Raw genomic sequence first — 23,055 nt, 5'->3', positions numbered from 1 at the left:
GACGACTTCTGCAATCAAGCCTTGGTGGAATTTGAGGTATGCTTGGGATCATTGTCCTGTTGGAAGGTCCAATGACGTCCAAGCTTCAGCTTCCTCACAGATGGCATCCTCAGCATGACAAACCCCATAGAAAATCTCTGGTGGGATTTGAAGAAGGCAGTTGCAGCACGCAAACCCAAGAATATTACTGAACTAGAAGCCACTGCTCATGAGGAATGGGCTAAGATTCTTCAGGAACGCCGCCAGAAGCTATGCATCTTGTTTGAGGCAGGTCATTAACAGCAAAAGGGTGCTCTACTAAGTACTAAAGATGCTCACCATGAAGGGGTTGAATAATTTTGAAACTGGAGAAATCATTATGAATTGAATTTTCAGTTGAATTTGGGGAAACCACCATTGAACTATTTCAATTGCTTTTTGTTTGATTTGTTCATTGTAAACAGCTGAAAGTCTGTAAATATTGACAATAAACCAGATTTGCAATGGGGTCGAATAATTTTGATTGCAACTGTGTGTGTGTGTGTGTGTGTGTGTGTGTGTGTGTGTGTATGCAGATGTAGTTGTTTACCGTTTGGGTCAGATTGTGTTATTGATTGGCTGGTGACAGAGGGAGGAATTACGGCATAGTTCTGCTCTATGATGACACATATCATTACACATTACCAGTAATGATGTATCTTAAGTGTTCAACTGAATGCAGAATTCTTGGACTAGGTTATGGACTAGCTTCATGTGTGGCTCATTAGTTCCAGTTTGTTTAAATAGCACTCTGGCACTCTTTGCAATGTCTAGTGTGTTTACTATAGCAATTACACACTGCATTATCTACCAATTAGTGTGCATTCAGAATTTATGACCTTGGACTAGTTGCCTTTGGTCTACACCAAACATTTTGGATGATGTGGCCTGGACTTAGATTCACGTGTCACTATAGTCTCACAGAGTCAGTCATGTTACAGTGACAATACAGATTTTAAAACTTACATCAATATATTAATGAGTTTGACCACAGAGCAGAGCTCTTTGCTGAACTTAAAATGTGGCTTAATGGTGGTTAAAATGAAACAGGACAGTTATTGGTAAAGTGAGTGAAGTAAGTCGATGCGTCTGTGACTATCACTGAAGATCTAAAGTGTACAAATGGACAGATTAGAGAATTAGACCGCAAAGAGTGGGTTATACAAATAATATACAGAAGAGTATGAATTTGAAGAATAGTGTGAATTACATTTATTGAATTGTTATATCATTATTTTTGGAACACAATCTATCACTATATCACATGTTCCAACACCCTACAGATGATGGAGTGCAAGCCAGACATGCCCTCTTCACAGTTTGACTCTGGTCCACCTGGAAAGTTTGACACCTATTCATTACACGGCTTCACTGACAGTGAGTTATGTCAGGCATGTGGCGATAAACAGAAGCAGAGAAGTGGCGGAGTGCTTGTTACAATTAATAATTCAGCACTCTAAAGGCATAGTGCAGTGACCTCAGCCTCTTCCTGACAAACATAATCACAAAAACAACAGAGACTTGAAGATTTCACATTTGCAGAATGGGGCTGTAAAACCCACCAGGGCTTATTTAAATCCTCGAGACGCTTTTGTTATTAAAACCATTGATATTAAGGGTAGCACTTTGCCTAATGTGTCTGGACAATTTATTGGCTTTTGCTCTAAAAGTCTTTCTCTACTGCTTGGTCTGGAGATGGCTGAATACCTCTAAATTTTGTACAGGCCAAGCCTGGCACAAACCTCAGGGTGAGGGCAGTAAAAAGAACTTTGCTTTTTAATCTCGAAATGAGCAATCAGTTGGCACATCTTCCTTCATAGCTGGGCATGCTCCAAAAGACACATCAGTGTGGAAGTCTGGGTTGAGAGTGGGAGGGCTGTTTTGATTAATTCAACTACTTCAGTCCATAAAAATGACAGATATTCAGACTACCGCATTCCTACATTGCCGTTAAAACCAGTCCAAGTGGACTAAATGCCAAATGGTGAATTATTTTAACAAATAATACAAGGTATAAGTCTAAGCATAAAGACTAGCCATGCAGGCCTGTCAATCATTAAGAGAAATAATACATAATCCTGCTGGGGGAAACAGTGTGGGGGGAGGAGACGCAGTACATTTTCGATATAGTCCTTTTTTAAGGTGGAAACTTTAATGTGTGTACATACTGGGTCTACACTTAAAGGACAAAGGCGTGCTTGTTTTAGATGTAGATACTAAAAAAGTTAATTTTACTTGTTTCTTGCTATTCTAGGAAAAAGATGTTATGTACAGTAATTAATAAGAAAGTGTGCATGTAAAATACATCAACAGATTAATGAATTCAAGACATTCTCCCTTTACCTAGATAGTAAGTGCAGATGCATCTTTCAAGTGAGAAAATTGAGACTAGATAAAAGATTACTAATGAGAGTTGGGTAAGGGGGCAGGGCTTCCAGGGGCTCAGTTAATATCGTAGAGTTCAAAACACTTGCTTCAGTGATGGGCTAATCTGCCATTTTTATTGAATGGAAAAAAAAGAAGACTGCTCTTTTTGTATATTTTTGAGTGATAACTCATACTAGTGGACTCCAGAGTTAAAATGCCTTGTGTAGTACCTACACAAAATGCATAAATACCAGCAGGTCAGAAGCCAAATCTCTGAAGGCCAAATCCACTTTTCTTTGCTTGAAAAATTATTTCAAGACAGCCTCTTACTGCAGTGTTTAAGTGAACTTCACAATCAAACCTTCATCAGCACACATCTCAGTTAAGATAAACTCCACCCATAAAATGACCATTGTCGTGCAAGGAGATTAGATACTGTCAACAATATATGGTACTTAAAGGCCTGATGCTGAAAGAATCTGGATATCAAGATAAATGCATCACAATAAAAAGAAAAATGCATCTTCATCCTTAACTATTATGGTGTAAGGGACATGAAGGGCGGGGTATAGATTTATCAATGGACAAGGACGATTGTTTAAATTTAATTTGCTGCTAAATGATTGGTCATTCATGCAGAGAAGATGTCAAGGATATCTCAGTGAGTTTATTTGCATATTGATCCTGGCTGGTAAGATAAAGCTTTGCAGAAATAGATCAGCAAAATTCCAAACTTTATGGATTGAAACGTATAATACAAACTTACCCTTAACCTCAGAAGAATATCTCACTAACATCTAACATCTGCAAAGCACAATACATATAATTTCATAAAGTGTGCTTTTATAAGTGTTCTTTATTAAAAGCAAACTTCAAAGTGCAGATTCAACATTCCAAAACATGACCCAGACTTTCTAAACTCTCTATACTTTTTTTTCATATCGAAGAAATGTATCTCCCTAGTAAAAGACGGAAAACAGCGAGTCATATTTCCTAGCAGACGCCAAAAGAGCATCACCCGAAGCCTCTTTGTGCCGTACTATTGATTAGACTATAAGTGCACCAAGCACGGAGGCACAGGGAGGTGGGGTGAGGGAGTACAAGGAATCACAGGATAAAGTTTCAGAGCCAACAGTTGCAGTAAGTAATCAAACTCGTCTCCCCTCACCACAGCAGGATCCTCAGGACCGAGGGTACTGCAGAATTTTTGCAAACTCGAGCTCACCGTCACGTACAAGTGATATATGAGCTTTGGCATTTGTAAAACTTTGATTTCTTCATAGTAAGCCAGTTAATGCAACCATTCGTATGAAACAGTGTGTTACCTTCTCCTCCAACAGGCTCAAACAGTCCGAACTGCTCCAGGACCTTGATGAAAAGTGCCATGACCACCAGGACGGCGATCATCTCGAGGCCATCCAGGTTCATCATAGTGGAGCGCACTCATTACATTGTAAACCACGATCCGAAAACCTACTAGTTATCCCAGTGGGCTTTCAACAGTTGAGCAGAAAACTCCAAAAAGAAAAACTACCAACAGAAACAAAAAACCCTAAAATGGTCAGGTTAAGCCAGCCTTATAACCTGGAACATCAGAAAGAGGATCATCGAGAAAGTGAAAGGAAAGCATCACGTGCTTGCCATCTTTCCATGGGATCTTAGACCTGGAGGCACTTTCCTGAAAACTCAGACAGACGCAACAACACAAACGGCTTGGGCTGTGATTGTCAGCATGCAATCTCACAATGCGGGGAGTGAGGAAAACGAAAGGAGGGAGGGAGGGAGGGAGGGAGGGAAGGAGAGGGAGAGAGAGAGGCAGAGAGAGAGAGAGCAAAGGAGGGGGACAGAAAAGAGGGAGAGGGGAGAGAGAAGAATGCCCTCCCTATCCAGTGACACTACCTTCATTGATTTGCTTAATGTAGTTTCCAAGGTAACTGGTGGTGGATATTTAGAGGCACCTAGGTAAACAAGCATGGTGGCAGTTAAAAGAAAGCCATAACGAAAAAAACCAACCACATTCAGGTTTCAGATTGGGGGGAAAAAGCCTTGGGATGAGACATTATAAAACTTCTAATGCAGAGGTGTTCAACCTTATCTGTAAAGGTCTAGTGTGTCTGCAGGTTTTTGTTCCAACCAAGAAAAAAATCACATCTGATAGCTGACTGAAGGTCCAAATCAACTGATTAAGTAAGGAATAAAACATGATGGGACGTGCAAGATGACATGAAGACATGAAGCTGAGATACTGTTACCACCCCAAAGTTTTCATCCTTTCACTCATAGCAATTTCCCAACAGTTCAAATTTGTAATTGATTAATAAATGTCATGTTGTACATTTTATTGTTGTAAGAAGCTAGTTACTGTTATCACTCACATTAGCGCAGCTACAAAAAGTTGTTCCCTTACCAGCCTTTTATTATTTTCTCTTTGTAGAAATTAATAAGACAAAAAAATATTAGCTTGTCATTTGACTGAGAAGTGCTCGTCCTAAAGACTCTCCCTTACTCACCTTATACTGAAGTGCTGAAACTGGAGACTCCTTACAAACATCTCCTTACCATATCAACTATGATACCGTTCTCTTTTTTTAAGTAACACCACTTTTTTCATCCATTTATTATTAGTTCGATTATGTGGAGTGACAGCCATACAAGTCCTGAATTTAAACCATAACATATTCGAACGTGTGCATTAATATAAACCTCTGATTTGTATTATAGCCAGAAAGAGCTGCTGCTATAGAAAATGAATCAACACCTGTATAAACATGTGTAATCAGGTGCTTGTTTAGAACAAAAACCTGGAGCCACACCAGTCCTTCATGGACACTACTGGACATCCATGTTCTAATGAGATCTAGCTTCATCTACATAGCTTCACCAGAATGTTAACATCTGTGATTCATCGTTACCATTCTTTTTTTGTGTGTGTGTGTGTGTGTGTGTGTGTGTGTGTGTATAAGGGTTGCATGTATCTTGTACGTTTTGCTGCCTTTTTTAGGATAGATACACAATAGTAACAAAGGACAAAACTGATGGGAAAGGGTAAAAGGGAGAGAAATGGGTGATATAAAGGGAGGGACAGCTAATATGCACCAATGACAAAAAAAAATCAGGATGGGAAAACTTCACACTTTGCCCTTATTCAAGCATTTTGATTTTGCAGTGAGTAATCATTTCACCTTTGAGGTGATCATCCTAACAGCACCCAAGGCTGAGTTTATTATCAGGGTATTTTAACTCAGAGAATATCCATTTTCCTTCACTTGTTCACTTGATTGCTGCCTGAGGAGGCTGTTATGCAGTGCCCACAGACTGAGAGACAGACAGAAAGAAGTTTTTTTTTGAATGCCATAGAGACACTGTCTGCTTATTCGTCACAGGCTAATGAACAATTTCACACATTTGAAGAGGCTATAGGGGCAATTTTACTTTCACTTTGCATTGTCAAATGCCAGAGGATATGCTATCTTCCCCATTTATTTTCCATTCGTTTCCTTCCTGCCTTTAGTTTTTCATTTTTATTTTCGGCATCTGTTATCTGTTAGGTGAGAGCCAAAATGATAAGTGATCTTAATACGAATATTACTCTCTACTTTCGGTTCTGAACATTTGAAGGCTATGTTTAATAAAAAATAAAGGGAGGAAGGTCATTCGTTTATTTCAAAGACAGACAGACACACATAAATCCACGCGTTAAATCCACTTGTAACCACGGTGTATCCAGATGTAACCATGCCATTATTTGTCATTCTCGGCTCAAAATGTTTTTTATTCCTGTGTGTGATGGGAATACTGGGGGCTTTGCAAACAAGTAATAAGCAAATCCTGCCTCCAAGCTGCTACAGTGGTTTTGTACTCAATGGAGCTTGTAGACTGTGCTATTATGCACAGCATGAGAGATAAATAAAGGAGAGACAGAGAGAGAGAGAGAGAGAGAGAGAGAGAGAGAGATACCAGTAGGGATGAAGAGTTAGGGACTACATTATACCAAACAGGCATACACACACACACACTTTGAAGTCTTCCTAAAATGAACATGAGATGGAACTTTAAAGAGTAAAGAGCAAAGGTGATCTCCCTGATAGCCCGGGTGTAATTGAAGGTTGAGAGCAATTATGGAACAGTAATGGTTATTTAGTGCACTTTTCTCTGCGTTTTAAAAAAGGGCAATCAATGTGTATGTAATTTCTCTGTTTAACAGATATTCCCAAGGAACAGGCACGAACCATCAACAGAAAAGCATCTCACATGCATTTGTCTTATGGCTAAAAGTGTTCAACGATCACCTTTCCTGGAAGGTCAACATAATATGATCTTATATCCCAAGTACTTTAACTGTCAAGGACTTGGCCAAAGACCAACTCTAAAATATACCTAATTCATCCCATGATCCTTTCTACAAATGTCCGTGCTTTTCTTTATTTCAGCATCAACTTTTTTTTTTTCTAAACACGTGGATAGCAGCTCTAATGCTCAAGCTTAGTCTTCCATTTTACAAATGAAACTGTCATAGATTTGACCTTAGCTGGTTGTTATTGACACACTGCTCATGATTGATTCTCAAAAAGTCAGCTAGACGCATCAACAACCTTACCAGACCTTCACTGCACTCATCTAAAACATTTTAAGGTCCAGTTTAAATGTTTCCTCTCAAGTCCAAGCTGCTCAAACTATTTACATGTTAGTAAAAATGCTTTTTTTTTTTAAAAAAACTTTTATAACAGTGAATATAATTGCATGCATACAGTTTCCATTAAGCTGAACATGCACAGTGGTGGATCTTCTGAAAAAAGTAACATCGGCAGTAAAACTGACACTCTAAGACCAATTCGTTAATATTATTACTGAATTCCAACATTTGACAACACTTCCTATGAATCCTATATTCCTAATCATTTGTAAATTCATTTACAGTATAATAACAGTACCTGTCATTATTTTCTATTATGTGTTATAAACACGTATAAACACAGGAGCTGAGCATTAATCCAAGTCATAATTATCATAATATCCTGCAGTACAGATACTACACTAATATTATAGTGCTTATGTTACAGTCTTCTTATGAAAAGCTATTATAATGCATTATGTAACTTGACAACATGAGGTAATATAAGCATGCTTTATAAACTGCACATGTAACTACAACTAGGAGAATAAAGTGCATATAACTTTAGTGAGAAGGAAGTGTTATTGGTTTCTCAAATTGTAGTTATAGTGCATTGCAATATTAATGTCTATATTATTCTTCTGAACAGATTTTAAAATGTGTTAGGTAACCTGACATTAGGAATAAAGTTACAACTATAACTACTTAGGATCATTTACAGTATACAGGTTCATGCCAGGCATTACAGTGTATTATGTATACAACATAACACATTATCCATGCATTTATAATGCATTATGAATACAAAATTCAGGAACTATTGTGAAGAAATCAAACATGACTATGATCATGCATAACACTGTGGTACAACTACTATACTACTTAATGTATTATAATGCATTACAATGTTTGTCTACAATGATTTTATGAACATATTTTGATGCATTATGTCACCTGATATTATAAAGTCACATCTTTTATAAAGTATTATGCAAGCCATATAACATATTATTCAGGCATTTATAATGCATTACAATTTATAGGAAGTGGTACAGGTACTTTACTAGTTCATGTTCATAACAAACAACATTTGTGCCTATTTTATGAACATATCATAAAGCGCTCTCTAACATTCTGCGATTGTTTTGCATGCATGTATAACTACTTATTAACATGTATACAGGCTCATACCAAGCATTATAGTGTATTATGTATGCCATATGACACTGCTTGTGTGTATATAATGCATTATAAATACAAGATCCATAGGCCATAATACAAAGAAACCAAAGGTGAATATTATAATGCTCTTTAATCTGTGGTACAGGTACTATGCTAGTTCATTTTTGTATAATGAATTACAACATCTGTGTCTACAGTATACATATGAACATATTATGATGCATTACGTAACCTGATATTATGAGGTCATATGTTGTATAAAGTGTTAGGCATATAACTATAACTAGTTAAGAACATTTTTACAGATTCATGTCAAGCATTAAATGGTATAATGCATGCCATATAACACATCATTCAGGAATTTATAATGCATTGTGATTGATAGGAAGTGCTACCAAGAAACCAAAGTTAATCTTATAATGCATAATGATATGGTACAAGTACTACACTAGTTCATGTATTATAATGCATTACCACATTTGCCTACAATGATTTTATGAACATATTATGATGACACATTATGTCACCTGATATTATGAAATCATATGTCACATAAACTGCTATGCATACACCTATTACTATTTAAGAACATTTTACAGGTTCATTCCAGGCATTATAGAGTATTATATATGCCATATAACACATTATTCAAGAATTTATGATGCATTATGATTCATAGGAAGTGTTACAGGTACTTTACTAGATCATGTGTTATAATGCATTACATCATTTGTGCCTACAAAGTTCTTATGAACATATTATAAAGTGTTATGAGGTTATATGCTTTATAATGTGCTTTGCATGCAAGTTTAACTACTTTATACAGAAAATTTATACAGACTTATGCCTGGCATCATAGGGTATATTGTATGTCATATAACACATTATTCAAATCTTTATAATGCATTACAATTCATAGGAAGAGTTACCAAGAAACCAATGTGAATATTATAATGCATAATACTATGGTACAAGTACTATACTAGTTCATGTGTCTTACAACGTCTGTGTCTATAACATCTAATGTAACTTGATGATATGAAATCATAAACTTTCTAAAGAGTTATGCATGCACTGACTACTAATTAACATTTATACAGGCTCATACCAGGCATGATAGGGAATTAGGTACAATACTAGCTCATGTGTTATAATGCATTACAACAATGTTCTTATGAACCTATATTATAGTGTGTAACAAGACATTAGGACATCATATGATTTATATAAAGTGAGAAAAAAAAAACTGTGACTTATGACCATGTATACAGAGTTATGACAGGTATTATAATATATTATGCATGCTGTAGTAGAATGTTCATACAAATTGATTTGTGCAAGCTCCCTTAAATTGCAATCACGTGGTGATGAATATATTCAAGTGAATTAACAAGACTAATAACTGAATCACGGCACAATCCCTGTATCTGATAGCGTTATTGGTATTGTATTGTGCTCTGAGATGTTGATGACAGCTTTAGTAAAACTGGAAGCACAGTAGAATTGTGTGTTTTGTTTTGACGCACTGTGGCAACACTGCAGTGGTTATGAAGTCCAGTCACGCCACGAACACTGCAACAATAGTTTGCCAGACACGGTTTCAGGAAATCACAAAATGTTGTGCTGTCTACAAGAACATGTCCCAAACAAAGTATACTTGGTTATAAGCTTGCCAACCAGCAAGAGGGAACGTATATTTGATATTCTACCATAACAATTGGAGAAGTGAGACACGAAAAAATCATAATATCTTCTGCCTCTTTTCGCTGAAGGAACAGTAGCAGATATCTGTCATAGTCTGAGTGCTTCTACACAGGGCATATACTGTAGATAGAGATTTAGCACATAGAGCAAAAAACAAAGGACAAATCTGTTTAGTAATAATGTTCATTGCAGTGCCTTTTTGCCCCATTTTGAATTAATCACTTTCAGCATCTGTTTTATTGTCTAAGTAACATTGCGTATATGTCATTTGGTCACAATGACAAGGACAAAAAATTAAGTAGCACAGAATGTTTTTTCAGCCATATGAGTGAAACACTATCCTGTGTTGTATATATTATTGGATATATTACTGCTTGAATTTAGACCGACTGTCCATTTCAACTTGTTGAAAATCATACATATCCTCTATTGATGGGAAGCTATTTTTAGCTCGCTATCATGCACAAATAGACAACAAAAAGACAAAGAGACCACAGGTAGGCAATCAAAGTAAATTCTTCTAAATGAATAAAATGGATTCTGTCTTGGACAAAGCGAGAGATTATTACACAGGCACAAAGCTTTTCGGTCCATCCACTGCAATCACCACCGAAATGTTCACAGCTATTAAACTGAAACAGGAGTTAGCACAAATGGAATGACTCAAATCATCCTGTGTATCATCTAGTAGCACTGAGTGTGAGTTACAATGTTGTCAAATTTTGTAGATTTGTAAATATGCTCCCAATTTAAGTCAAGTAAAAAAAAAAAAAAAAAGATATGATGGTTAAGGTTGGGGGTGGGGTTAGCATTGATACCATTTCCGAATACCCATATTCATTCATATGCAATCAAACAAATCACAAGCCAAATCACATTTGTCTGTTGTTCATGAAATATGCATAAGTATTCCCTCACTTGAACTTTCCCACAATTTGTAGTGTTACAACTTAAATGAAATAATTGGGATTTTGTGTCATTAATCTACACCAAATATTGTATAATATAATCTTGAAATTGAGTTAAATCAATATGCCCTGCGATGGATTGGCACCCTGTCCAGGGTGTACCCCGCCTTGTGCCCGATGCTCCCTGGGATAGGCTCCAGGTTCCCCGTGACCCTGAAAAGGATTAACGGTATAGAAGATGGATGGATGGATGGAAATCAATGTATGTTGCTGAATTTACACAGAAAAAAGTAAAATTGAAAATACCATCCCTACAGTGAAGCATGGTGGTGGTGGCATCACGTTGAGCTTCACCCTCGGCATCTTAGTCACTTCTCTTCCTGCCTTCATTACCTGTTCACTGATGTTTGATAATCATTCAGTTTTTTTAATAATGAATTTAATGATACTCTGCAGGATGTTCAAAGTTTGAGGGTTTTTTTTTTTGTTTTTTTTTATAACCAAACCCTCACTGATACATTTACAAAACTTTGTCTTGGATTTGTTTTGACAGCTCCATGTGGTAACAATCCAAAATGTATGTATGTATGTATATATATATATATATATATATATATATATATATATATATATATATATATATAAAAGAGAGTGAAAAGGACCTAATGGCACCTATGAATGCCTTGTAACTTAACATAAACCTGACCACTGGTAACTTTGCCATATGCAGTGCCCTCCACTAATATTGACACCCTTGGTAAATATGAGCAAAAAAGGCTGTGAAAATGTATCTCTATTGTTTAACCTTTTGATCTTTTGTTAAAAAAAATCATAAAAATACTCTGCTCTCAATGATATAAAACAATTCCAAACAAAACACAGGTTTATAAAAAAAAAATTTATATATATATATATATATATATATATATATATATATATATATATATAATCTTTGTTTAAATATTGGCACCCTTTAGTCAATACTTTGTGCTACCTCCCTTTGCCAAGATGACAGCTCTGAGTCTTCTCCTATAATGCCCGACGAGGTTGCTGAATACATGGCAAGGGGTCTGAGACCATTCCTCCATACAGAATCTCTCCAGAGATCTCTTCAAATTTCGAGGTGGACTCTCTTCTCCTCACCTTTCCTCAAATTTTTTATGGGGTTCAGGTCAGGGGACTGGGATGGCCATGGCAGGACCTTGATTTTGTGCTCAGTAAACCATTTTGGTGGTGATTTTGATGTATGTTTTGGATCATTGTCCTGCTGGAAGATCCAACCATGGCACATTTTAAGCTTTCTGGCAGAGGCAGTCAGGTTTTCATTTAATATCTGTTGATATTTGTTAGAGTCCATAAAGCCATGTATCCTAACAAAATGTCCAGGTCCTCTGGCAGAAAAACAACCACCACCATATTTAACCGTGGGCATGAGGTAGTTTTCCATCTGGCTACCTCTCTGTGTGCTCCAAAACCACCTCTGGTGTTTATTACCAAAAAGCTCTATTTTGGTTTCATCTGACCATAGAACCCGATCCCATTTGAAGTTCCCATCGTGTCTGGCAAACTGAAGACGCTCGAGTTTGTTTTTGGATGAGAGTAGAGACTATTTTCTTGAAACCCTTCCAAACATCTTGTGGTGATGTAGGTGACTTTGGACTGTAGTTTTGGAGACTTTCTGACCCCAAGATGCAACTAACTTCTGCAATTCTCCAGCCGTGTTCCTTGGAGATTTTTTGGCCACTCGAACCATCCTCTTCACAGTGCGTTGAGACAATATAGACACACATCCAATTCCAGGCTGATTCATAACATTTCCAGTTGACCTGAACTTCTTAATTATTGCCCTGATTGTGGAAATGGGCATTTTCAATATGTTTGCTATTTTCTTATAGCCACTTCCCATTTTGTGAAATGGGACCTTTTGCCCACATCACAGCTATATTCCTTGGTCTTACCCATTGTTATGAATTACGGAATTTGGCCTATGTGCTACCTCATATTTTTACAGGAAGTCATTTCCTGTTGCGAGTCACCCAGGTGTACTAAAAAAAAAAAATATCAATGGGAATAAACTTCAAATATATTTTTCTCATATGAATTCATACGGGTGCCAATAAATGTTACACACCTATATTTAACAAAGATATATTTTTTTGGATAAACCTGTGTTGTGTTTGCAATTGTTTGATATCCATGAGAGCAGAGTATTTTTGTATATTTTGAATTTTTTGAACAAAAGATTAAAAGGTTAAACAATAAAGACACATTTTCACAGCCTTCTTTGCTCATATTTACCAAGGGTGCCAATATTAGTGGAGGGAACTGTAAGTAATGTAAGCATTACTTAATTAATGTAATTTAAGTTTAAATTCAACTCGTTTTGAGGTTGTTAATAATTAACCAATCCAGTTTTGTAGGAGATTAGCATCCCATGAAATTCAAAAAAAAAAAAAAAAAAAAAAAAAAAAAAAAAGAATTTTTGTGTTTTTTTTGTTTTTTTAACAGATCTAAATCAGTGATGTATTATAATTATTAATACATGCCACAGAAATGAAGCATTTTGCCTTCAGCACAGATTTAGGCTGTTAAGAATATAAGAAGATCATCTTCTTTGCCAGTGGGACACAGCAATCCATTTGCAGATTACAAACAGCATGCACTGGGCCAGGTCCTTCCTCCTTTCTCTCTAGTGCATGAATCACCCAAACTCATGACGTGACTCATGCTGAGCTGCTTTCCCCGATCACTCGATTTTCATTCGTCTCAAGTTTTAATTATCTCACTTTTATTCTAAATAAGATTAAAATAATTTTTGAAACTAAAAAGATACATACAAATCCCACAAAAGGTGGGATAATGAGATATAAAAAAAAATGCTTTTATTATTTCCTGATACTGTGTCTGTAATATTGAATTTTTCACATGTTTAGGTCTGTCACTATGGAAAATTGGCTCCCCAGAATTGTCTCCTACCATGGATTAGAAAACATCCACCTACCAGATGCTCCAGCCAGTGTTGCAATGCGGTACTGATGTCCAGTGTGCGGCAGATATAATCAAGATAAATGCCACAGCCTGCCTTCACCTCTGAGCCAGTGAGAGAAGACAAAGGCATCTGCTTCATTGGGAAAATGTACCAACAACCTAAGCAGTGGCATTTTTGACCTTGTTTGATACCAATTCACATGAACTGGACCCTCACACATGTCCAAGGACCTCTTCTACACGCTAAAAGATAAAGTTTGCAGAAAACGTTCTTTTGAACGATGTGAATGGTGAACATTTCAGTCCATAAGCCATTATTATTGCGACAATCAATGCAATAACCACTTTCACCACAAAGATCCTTCCACATAAGCATTTATGGTGGGAATTTTTAGTTTTCTTTGGTACAAAGAACAAATACCATGGATACCTTGGACATTGGACTCATCTATAAATACAGGAATCTAAAAGCTCAAAATTGCTAACGTTTATAAAATAGACTTCACGTCAAAACTGTAATGAATTTCCTGGTAACAAAACTGCACTTTTTGACCACGTAGTGCACAGTTATAGGAGGGAATTATGTATAACTGTGCTATTTGGTTTCACCCAGATGAGGATGTGTTCCCTTTTGATTCTGGTTCCTCTTAAAGGTTCTTCCTCATGTTGTCTCAGGGAGTTTTTCCTTGCCACCGTTGCATCTGGCTTGCGCATTAGGAATAAATTTATCATTTATCTTGAATGTATATATTTCTGTAAAGCTGCTTTGTGACAATATCCATTTTTAAAAGTGCTATACAAATAAAATTTAAATGAAAATTAGCTGCAACATGCATCAGAGGAAGAAGAGGATCGTCATCCAGACAGAACTTCATTCCCAATAGGACTTGCTATTACTACTGCTGTTAGAGTACTCAATTAATCTATTACTATTGCCTAACATGCTAATAATGTGTATTTATTACAAAATGACCTGCTCAAGCTTACATTTACACTGTAACTATTCTAACTATTCTATCCCTGTATTTAAAGATGAATAGTGTTTTTTTTGTTTTTGTTTTTTTTTGTAAATGGACAACTAGATATGCTGCTGTAAATAGTTAGCTTTCTCAGCCAATTAAAAGGTGCGTTTCGCCATGACCGATTTGCTTCAATTTGCCTTTTTGAGATATTTTATCCAATCCAGTTTTCTCCTACTTCAGAGTGATAAGTTACAACTGACATGCTGCACCACTGGGTACCAATAAAATGGCGAAAGATCTATCAATCAACAGATTCTTGGTTTCCCTTTGGTATCATTATAAAGAACCTTTTCGAACCCTGTTTAGTGCATTTGGTTTAGCCCATGTTGTGAGGTGCACTGTGGTCAAGTTCAAATGATGTAGTTTCTGCTTCAGTCAGTTAATTAATGGTTAAAAGTCCTCTACTGTCAAAATAATTTACTATAATGGCCTAAAAATGAAAAGTCAAATCTACAGTGGCTTGCATAAGTACTCACTGCCCTTAAACATTGTGCTTTGACTTTGACTACTACCTGGAATGGAAATGGACTTAAATGGGATTGTATTTCAAGAGTCTACACAAAGTAGCCCGAATTTTGAAGTGGGACTAAAAATTCATATATATTTACCAATAAAAAAAACATAAAATTGCATAGTAATTTCATAAGCATTCACCCCCAACTTCTAGGAAACCCCTTAAATTAATTCTGGTGCAGCCAGTTGCCATTAAGTCACATCATTAGTTGGATGGAGTCCATCTACGTGCAATTCAAATGTCTCATGATCTCATAAATATAAATAGACCTGTTACACTGATTTTTAGACTGAAAGGCAACAACATGCTCTCCAATTCTATAATAGTTTTAAAACCAAATTCCGCCAACATTATACCACAATATAATCATATTTTATAGGAACAACTTGTTACACTGGTATTATAGCCTCTTTCCCTTTATCTGGCCAGCTTTTATTTCTGGAAGAAAAAAAAAAGCTCAAATTCGCCACTCTGATCTTAATTTCTATTGATTTTTCCCAATTGCTCACTCAATATAAAGGGCAGGATAATAAGGCTGCACTCCCCATCACTCCACCAGGGAGCTGAAGGACAGAGACATGGTTTTGGGATGGTGTCTTTTGAGTTGATAGACGAAAATGGACATGATTGCTTTCTGCTAAGCATTACTACAGTGCCAGTGGGCTGATATCAATGTTGCATTGTGATAAGGACACATTTCCTGGAACAAAAAACATTTCGATGAATAGCAACTCAGAAACAACTCAAAGAAAAAATAAGTAAAAAGCATTAGTCATATCGAATCAGGCCACTTGCATCCAAACAATCACATGATTCCAGTACAGCTTCCTCCACACTGCTGTTAGAGTATTTAATTAATCTATTACTATTGCCTAACTTGCTAATAACATGTATTATTACAAAATGACCAGCTCAAGCTTACATTTACACTGTAACTATTCTAACTATTCTATACTGATAGAATGTGTTGTATTTAATGTATACTTAATAGCATGAGACATGTGAGTCCTGGATTGCTGTTCTGGCTTTGGTCATTTGTCTGCTCTGTCCAGTTAATAAAGGAAGATTGGTTCTCCAGAATGGTTCAAGCTACAAAAACACTGACTTACTTGACTAGATTAAGGATTCTACTATACAATATCAATACATGTTTGTCCATGTTGGAATTGCTGGCATAATGGGAATAATAATAATAATAATAATAATAAAGTATAACCAAGGGGTCAGTGAATTGTTTAATTATTTTGTTACATTACATTATTTAAGTTGTTATATTTAGGGGTCCAAGCACCAAAGTCAACTCAGACCAGAAATGGAAAGCACTAATGCTCCAAAAAATATTATTTGAAAAATTAAAATAACGTTCATGAAATAGCGGACAGTTAACTCGGTTGCTTGTGTGGATTGTGTGCTTTTCGTTCAGAAATGAAAAGTTCAGTCATTTCATCAGGCTTTTCACAAGAACAAAAACTAAACAAACAAACAAACCACCCCCCCCCCCCCCCCAAAAAAAAAAAAAAAAAAACAAGAAGCCTCATGTCCTAAGTCAGAAACTGCTCCATGTAGGCTACAGACTTTCATAGAATTTTCATTCTAAGTTTCTTTCTTTCTTTCTTTTTTAACAGTTTGTGATTTGTGCGTTTGTGTTTGTGAGGTTTGTGTGTAACCTCATATTTCTACATCAGCAAACAGGACATGGTTAAAGGAAACAACAGAGTTCTTACAGCAAATAAAAAAAAGTAAAAGAAAAACCAAAAAAAAAACCCCAAAAAACAACAACCAATAATACAATTTTCTGACAGTTTATTTCCATATTGTGTTGCATTTATGTTGTTAAGCATTTGTGCTTTAAATGATCCTGTAACCAATAAAAGATCATTCTTCTGCGTTCTTATAGTGACACAAATTAAAATAGCTTCATTTTGTACCACAGTAAAAAAAACAAACCCTCTATATGTTCATTTACCTTTTTTAAATGAAAAAAATATATACATTATTAATACTACATTATACAGCAATTTCACTGAATCCTTGTGCTTAAAAAGAAACTCAAATGACAAACCTATGTAGGCATGGCACTGAATTATTTGCTAAATGCTGCTGAAATGATTGAGTTCTTTTTTGGAAATATTTCCGTGAACAGCAGTGGTGTGAGTAGAGCAGAGCGTTGGGTGAGAGCTAAACTAAATGTCGATCAGCACAACCTGTCTTTCAGCATGAAGGACACGGCTCCCTGAAGCACTCGACAAAGTGTTACTGATCATCTGTCAAAGAGACAAGGACCCCTAGTGGACACAAGCAAAGTCAACTGTGGTCCTCTAAACTATTTAAATTATTATTTTTTTTTTTTAATTTAACGTAAAATATTCAATATCCTCAGTCAATCTGAACAGTGGACTTCTTAGCAGTTCTGAATAAAGAATTCAATCTAAATTTCTACTAAAAGTGAAACTATACTCATTTTTTCCCTTTGTTACCTTTTTTAGACATTACATTTATATTATATTTAAGACAATTTGACTTGCGACTAGAAAGGTGTTTTTGTTGACAGCTTAATAACAGTATAACATTTGCAATGCCTTATGAATGCATTATAATGCATTCATAAGGCATTGCAGATGTTATACTGTTATTATTTATTAAAATGGATGAAATGCTTTATTAACGCACTGTATTTGCACAGTGCTCATAACATGACTTGACATAATTAAGAGAAACGGAAGTAGGAAATACTGTTCGTCTTTATAAAATATTTTCATTTACATTACGTCTCACTTCACTTCAAGTACACAGAAACATCTGTCAGTAATCTACACTTAGAAACGAAAAGTATATAAATTCATTTATTACTATCAGAGCAGTTCTCAGCCTACGACTGGACAAAATGCTTTAAGCAATTTCTTTGCTCTTGGTGATATAATGTTCTAAACACTACTTATAACTCATCATGTTAACAACTTACATGGCTTCTGTATAAACTGTAGTGCCTTTTCATAAATAATTATAACCACGTGTATGATACCTTGCATTACAACATGCTATGAATGTATTCATAAGTTATCATATGTACTGTATGGTCTTTGTAGAAAGTTTGGCATTTATAATTTGCTCATTTCCTGTATCATCAGAGTCACATGATCAGTTAATTTTGATAAATATCAGTTCCAATGTAAATAACTGAAATGCAAAATAAGCTATATTGGATTTTACAATTTAGACCGAAATGGCAAATGGATCAAAGTTTCATCCGCCACTTAGCAGTAACCAAAACACACAATTTTTTTGTTCTAAAATCACACTCACCCCCTCCAAACAACCAGTAAGAAACTGGAAAGAGAACGAACACCAGCAGAATATACACTCCTCCTAGACTTTCACCAGCTGGCACCATGATTTTCAAATGAGACGGCAGTTTGACTTTAATCCACTTTCAGTGTATATTCACAGTTTCTGACATTATTAAGTCTCTCCGTGTGTGCAAGATCACGAGTTGGAAATAACCCAACTAGCTACAGTACCTACGCACACCGACACAAACACACCCAAACCCAATCTACTGCCTATTATCTTCATTACAGTCCATTTTCATTACCTACATCAGATCATAGATACTGACATTCAATAAAAGCCCATGTGATGTGTTTGTTGTTTTTTGGGCTTTTTTTGGAAGCACCATCAAGATATAAGCCTGATGTTTATCCTAGATATGTTGGTTTAATGCTAGCGATGACAGATGCGTAGTACACCATAAATTAGACTCTTCAAACACAACAATGTGTTTCATTGTGTCTCTTTGTGTAGGTGGGAAGGGCGCGGGTGTAGGAGGGTTTCCCAGCCTGCAGTTATAGAACATTTATAAAACACAGAAAACATTTCCCATCATTCAGTTATCAAATGAGCACTGTGCTAATAGAGCCAGTTTCAGTTATTACAGCGCATTTACAGGCTACATGAGGCATTTGTAGGTAATAGGGAACTTGTCAAAGAGAATGGCTATCAAGACACAAAGGCTAAAGTAAAAATACATCACTGTAAACACAAACATACACACTAGTTTTTGTGACATTTCAGCAGGGGATGGACCAAAAGTACTGAGAAATTATACTTACATCAAAATACAGATAAATAATGTGTCAAAATCGTAATTAAAGGTGAGATCAAGACAAAATGTGCTGAAATGAAAGTAAAAAGTTGCTACTTTTAAGAATAAAATGACATGAAATTAAATCAGGTTTTCATGTGAAAAGTAGCTTTTAATCTCTGTTAGCTTGCTGGCCATATGCACAACTCTGCTACATACTATGATAATGAATTATTTAGAAGTAAAATATCCTGGAAATAATCAATATTTACTAATAACTAGAATGTGACTTGCTGCCTAGCCAATTACATTAGCTGGTCTAACCTTGCATTAGCTAACTAAGACCAGGCCTTTTGGAATAATGTGCTCTGGACAGACAAATCAAAGATAGAGTTGTTTGGCCACCATAACAGCAGACATGTTTGGTGCAGACCAAAGACAGCTTTTCAGGAGAAGCATCTCATACCAATATTGAAGGACAGTGTTGGAAATGTTATGGTTTGGGGTTGCGTTGCTGCCTCAGGGACTGGACAGATTGCATTCATTGATTCAACTATGAATTCTGCACCATATCAAAGAGTGCTTGAAGATAATGTGAGGCCATCTGTCCGATATTTGAAGTTGAACCGAAAGTGGACCTTTTAACAGGAAAATGACCCTAAGCACAGTGGTGTACTAGGTCTGCAACATTATTGAGGTAGGTGGTACAGTACATGTCAAAGTAACATACACATGAATGCCAGGACCCAAGGTTTCCCAGCAGAACATTGCCCAGAGCATCACACTGCGTCCAGCAGTTCCCATAGTTCATCCTGGTGCCATCTCTTCCCCCAGGTAAGTGACGCACACACACCTGGCCGTCTATATGATACAAAGGAAAATGTGATTCATGACCACGCTGCTTTCTTCCATTGCTCCATGGTCCAGTTCGGATGCTCACATGCCTATATGTAGATGGTAAATAGTCTTCTGCTTTAAACTTAGCGGTTCTACAAAGTGCTTTACACTGTGTCCCATTCACCCATTCTCTCTCTCTCTCTCACACACACACACACACACACACACACACACACACCAGAGCTGCCATGCAAGGCGCTAGCTTGCCATCAGGTCTTGTGTGTCTTGCCACTTCAGCATGTGAAACCACGTGGTCCGGGAATCGAACCGCCAACCCTAGTGGACAATCCGCTCTATCACCTGAGCCACAGCCGCCCCTGCCGTAGATGCTTTCTGCAGTGGACAGGGGTCAGCAGTGGCACTCTGTCCGGTCTACAGCTACACAGTCCAATACACAGCAAGCAGTGATGCACTGTGTGTTCTGACACCTTTCTATCATAGCCAGCATGAACGTTTTCATCAGTTTATGCTACAGTAGCTCTTCTGTGGGAACGAAACAGATGGACTAGCCTTCGTACTCCACGCACAGTAATGAGCCTTGTCTGCCCATGACCCTGTTGTCCTTTCACCGGCTGTTCTTCCTTGGACCACTGTTGGTAGGTAGTAACCATTGCATATCTGGAACACCCCAAAAGACCTGCTGTTTTGGAGATGCTCTGACCTAGTCATCTAGCCATCACAATGTGGCCCTTGTCCAAGTCGCTCAAATCCATATTATATATATGATAAACCTTATGATGATAAACATTTTGGGAAATTAATTAAAACCTTATTAATGTATTTCAGTTTCTTTCTATCTACTTGTATGTTGGGCTTCTTGTCTAGTATACAGGATGAATTTCTCTGCTCCATTCCAATGTCATTTTGATCAATTCTCAGTAAATTAAAACATATTTATATACACAACCCCTTATTATAGAAACTGTACTGCCACTTTATGTGCTGCTCTGTTGCTAACAGCCACACTGTTTTTCATTTATTATACTGTCTCTTATAGATAATGTTATTCTTCTGTTCTGGCAGTGTAACCAGCACGTCTACCTGTGTTGAATACTGAATGCATATATGTATATATCTATATGTGTGACATTAAAGCTAGTTATTAGTGTCAGAATGAGGCTATATGCAGCTCACAGTGGAATCTAGTAAACACACTTGATAGATGATAGATGATATATGTGTTTGCTATATTTAAAGAGAGAAGGCACAGAGAGGAGGATCATTTATTAGTAATGCTCTGTCACTCGTGCACTGTGTGAAATCCTAAGATCTTCTCTTTCAGGACTCAGTTTCACACCCTACCCTCGCTGAATTCCCTTCAAACACACACACACACACACACACACACACACAGAGTCAGAACAAAGGCCTTTATGAGCTAAGAGCGCAGCATCTCACCTTGGTGCTCGCACTGCATGCAGCTTCTCTTGACTTGCTCTCACTCTCTTCACATTTCTCCTGCCTCCTTTGCTTTCCATTTCAGGCTTATCATTTGAACTCCCTCAGGCATAAGCTGAATTAAACACCCCAAACAAGTACTTAGAAAAACATTTAGGTTCCCTAATATGGCAAGGAGAACACTAAACACTCAGGGATGAAGAAAGGCATTTTATATTCGAGGTGATGCAATTTATAAGCAGCGAACAATCACCATGCAGTCTGCCATCATACCTAAATGAATCATTTTTCTTTTGACAGAAAATGCGTGTTGATTACAATGATTCATGCCACAGTGTGGTTGAATTGTACTTTGACAGTAGTTCGAACTATAACATCAATGACAGGTCTACATTAATGAACTGGTCCTGAAACAGGATAATTTCTATAGTAACCCCAATTTTACAGTGACTTGTACATAGGCTAATAATTAACGCATTAACAAATGTGTTGTTTAACAAAGAAAAGCATATAATCATTGGCATGGTGAAGTTTTCTGTTAGGAGACATTTATTTAATGGAAGGAGTCTTGAGTATTAGCACTTTGTAACTGTCATGGTTAGCAAGGAGGAGATGCAGGATACATGTGCAGTTAAAAGCTTTATTAAAGAAACAGACAGATAAAGCCAAAACGTGAAACAATAGCGTGGTCGAAACAGGTGAGTGGTCAGGCGAACGGCAAACAGTACAAACTAGGCTAAGACAGGACTCAAATAACGAGGATGAGAACCGGATCCAAACCATGAAACAAACACGAGGAACTGAGTTAACGCTTAATACTTCGCAACTAAACACAGACACACGAGGGGTTTAAATAGCGAACGTAATCAAGGGTGAAACACAAAACAGCTGTGATCAATGATAACACGTGAGGGAGACATCCAGTGATAAAACAGGGGTGGAGACAGGACATAAACCATAACAAATACACATGTAAGATGTAAACAATCAATGTCAGTGAACCCGGAAGTGAGTGCTGCGTGCTACAGAGCTCTGTGTGAGGGGAAATCTCTGACTGTAGCAGTCAGTAAGTTTACTAACACAGGAGTTACTGTAGGTCCTGATATCAATTACATTATAGTAGCTATATCACTAGTCTCTATTTTTTTCTGTCTCTTCAAAGTTAATGAGAGAGTGGAAAGAACACTGCTTGACGTGTTACTGAGGAACCAGCAAGTGCAAACTCCTCTGTCCTTAAATCTCGTGGATGTTTCATAAAGTTAAATGTTACTATAAACAGTTAAAAAGAGCGCAGTGTGTCAATCATTAATAAATGAAGAATAACAATCACTGGCAAATTGCTGTGGTATGAGGAGAATATTATC

General features: G+C 36.7%; 1 protein-coding gene across 3 annotated transcripts in view; it reads right to left on the bottom strand.

Moving 5' to 3' along the window:
* LOC128604436 (Kv channel-interacting protein 2-like) overlaps window positions 1-23,055 on the bottom strand; it is a 241,859-nt gene that overhangs the window by 43,171 nt on the left and 175,633 nt on the right. The window contains exon 1 of one of the 3 annotated variants that reach the window (XM_053619561.1): window positions 3,711-4,102. The exons of the other annotated variants lie outside the window; for them this stretch is intronic. Within the exon in view, the coding sequence (XP_053475536.1) occupies window positions 3,711-3,816 (106 nt within the window). The 5' untranslated portion in view covers window positions 3,817-4,102. Of the gene's footprint in view, window positions 1-3,710; window positions 4,103-23,055 lie in introns of those variants that run through there. 3 annotated transcript variants of the gene reach the window in all.

The sequence above is a fragment of the Ictalurus furcatus genome, chromosome 29 (genome assembly GCF_023375685.1).
Source record: "Ictalurus furcatus strain D&B chromosome 29, Billie_1.0, whole genome shotgun sequence".
NCBI lineage: Eukaryota > Metazoa > Chordata > Actinopteri > Siluriformes > Ictaluridae > Ictalurus > Ictalurus furcatus.
This window is presented reverse-complemented; position numbering and strand designations above follow the sequence as displayed.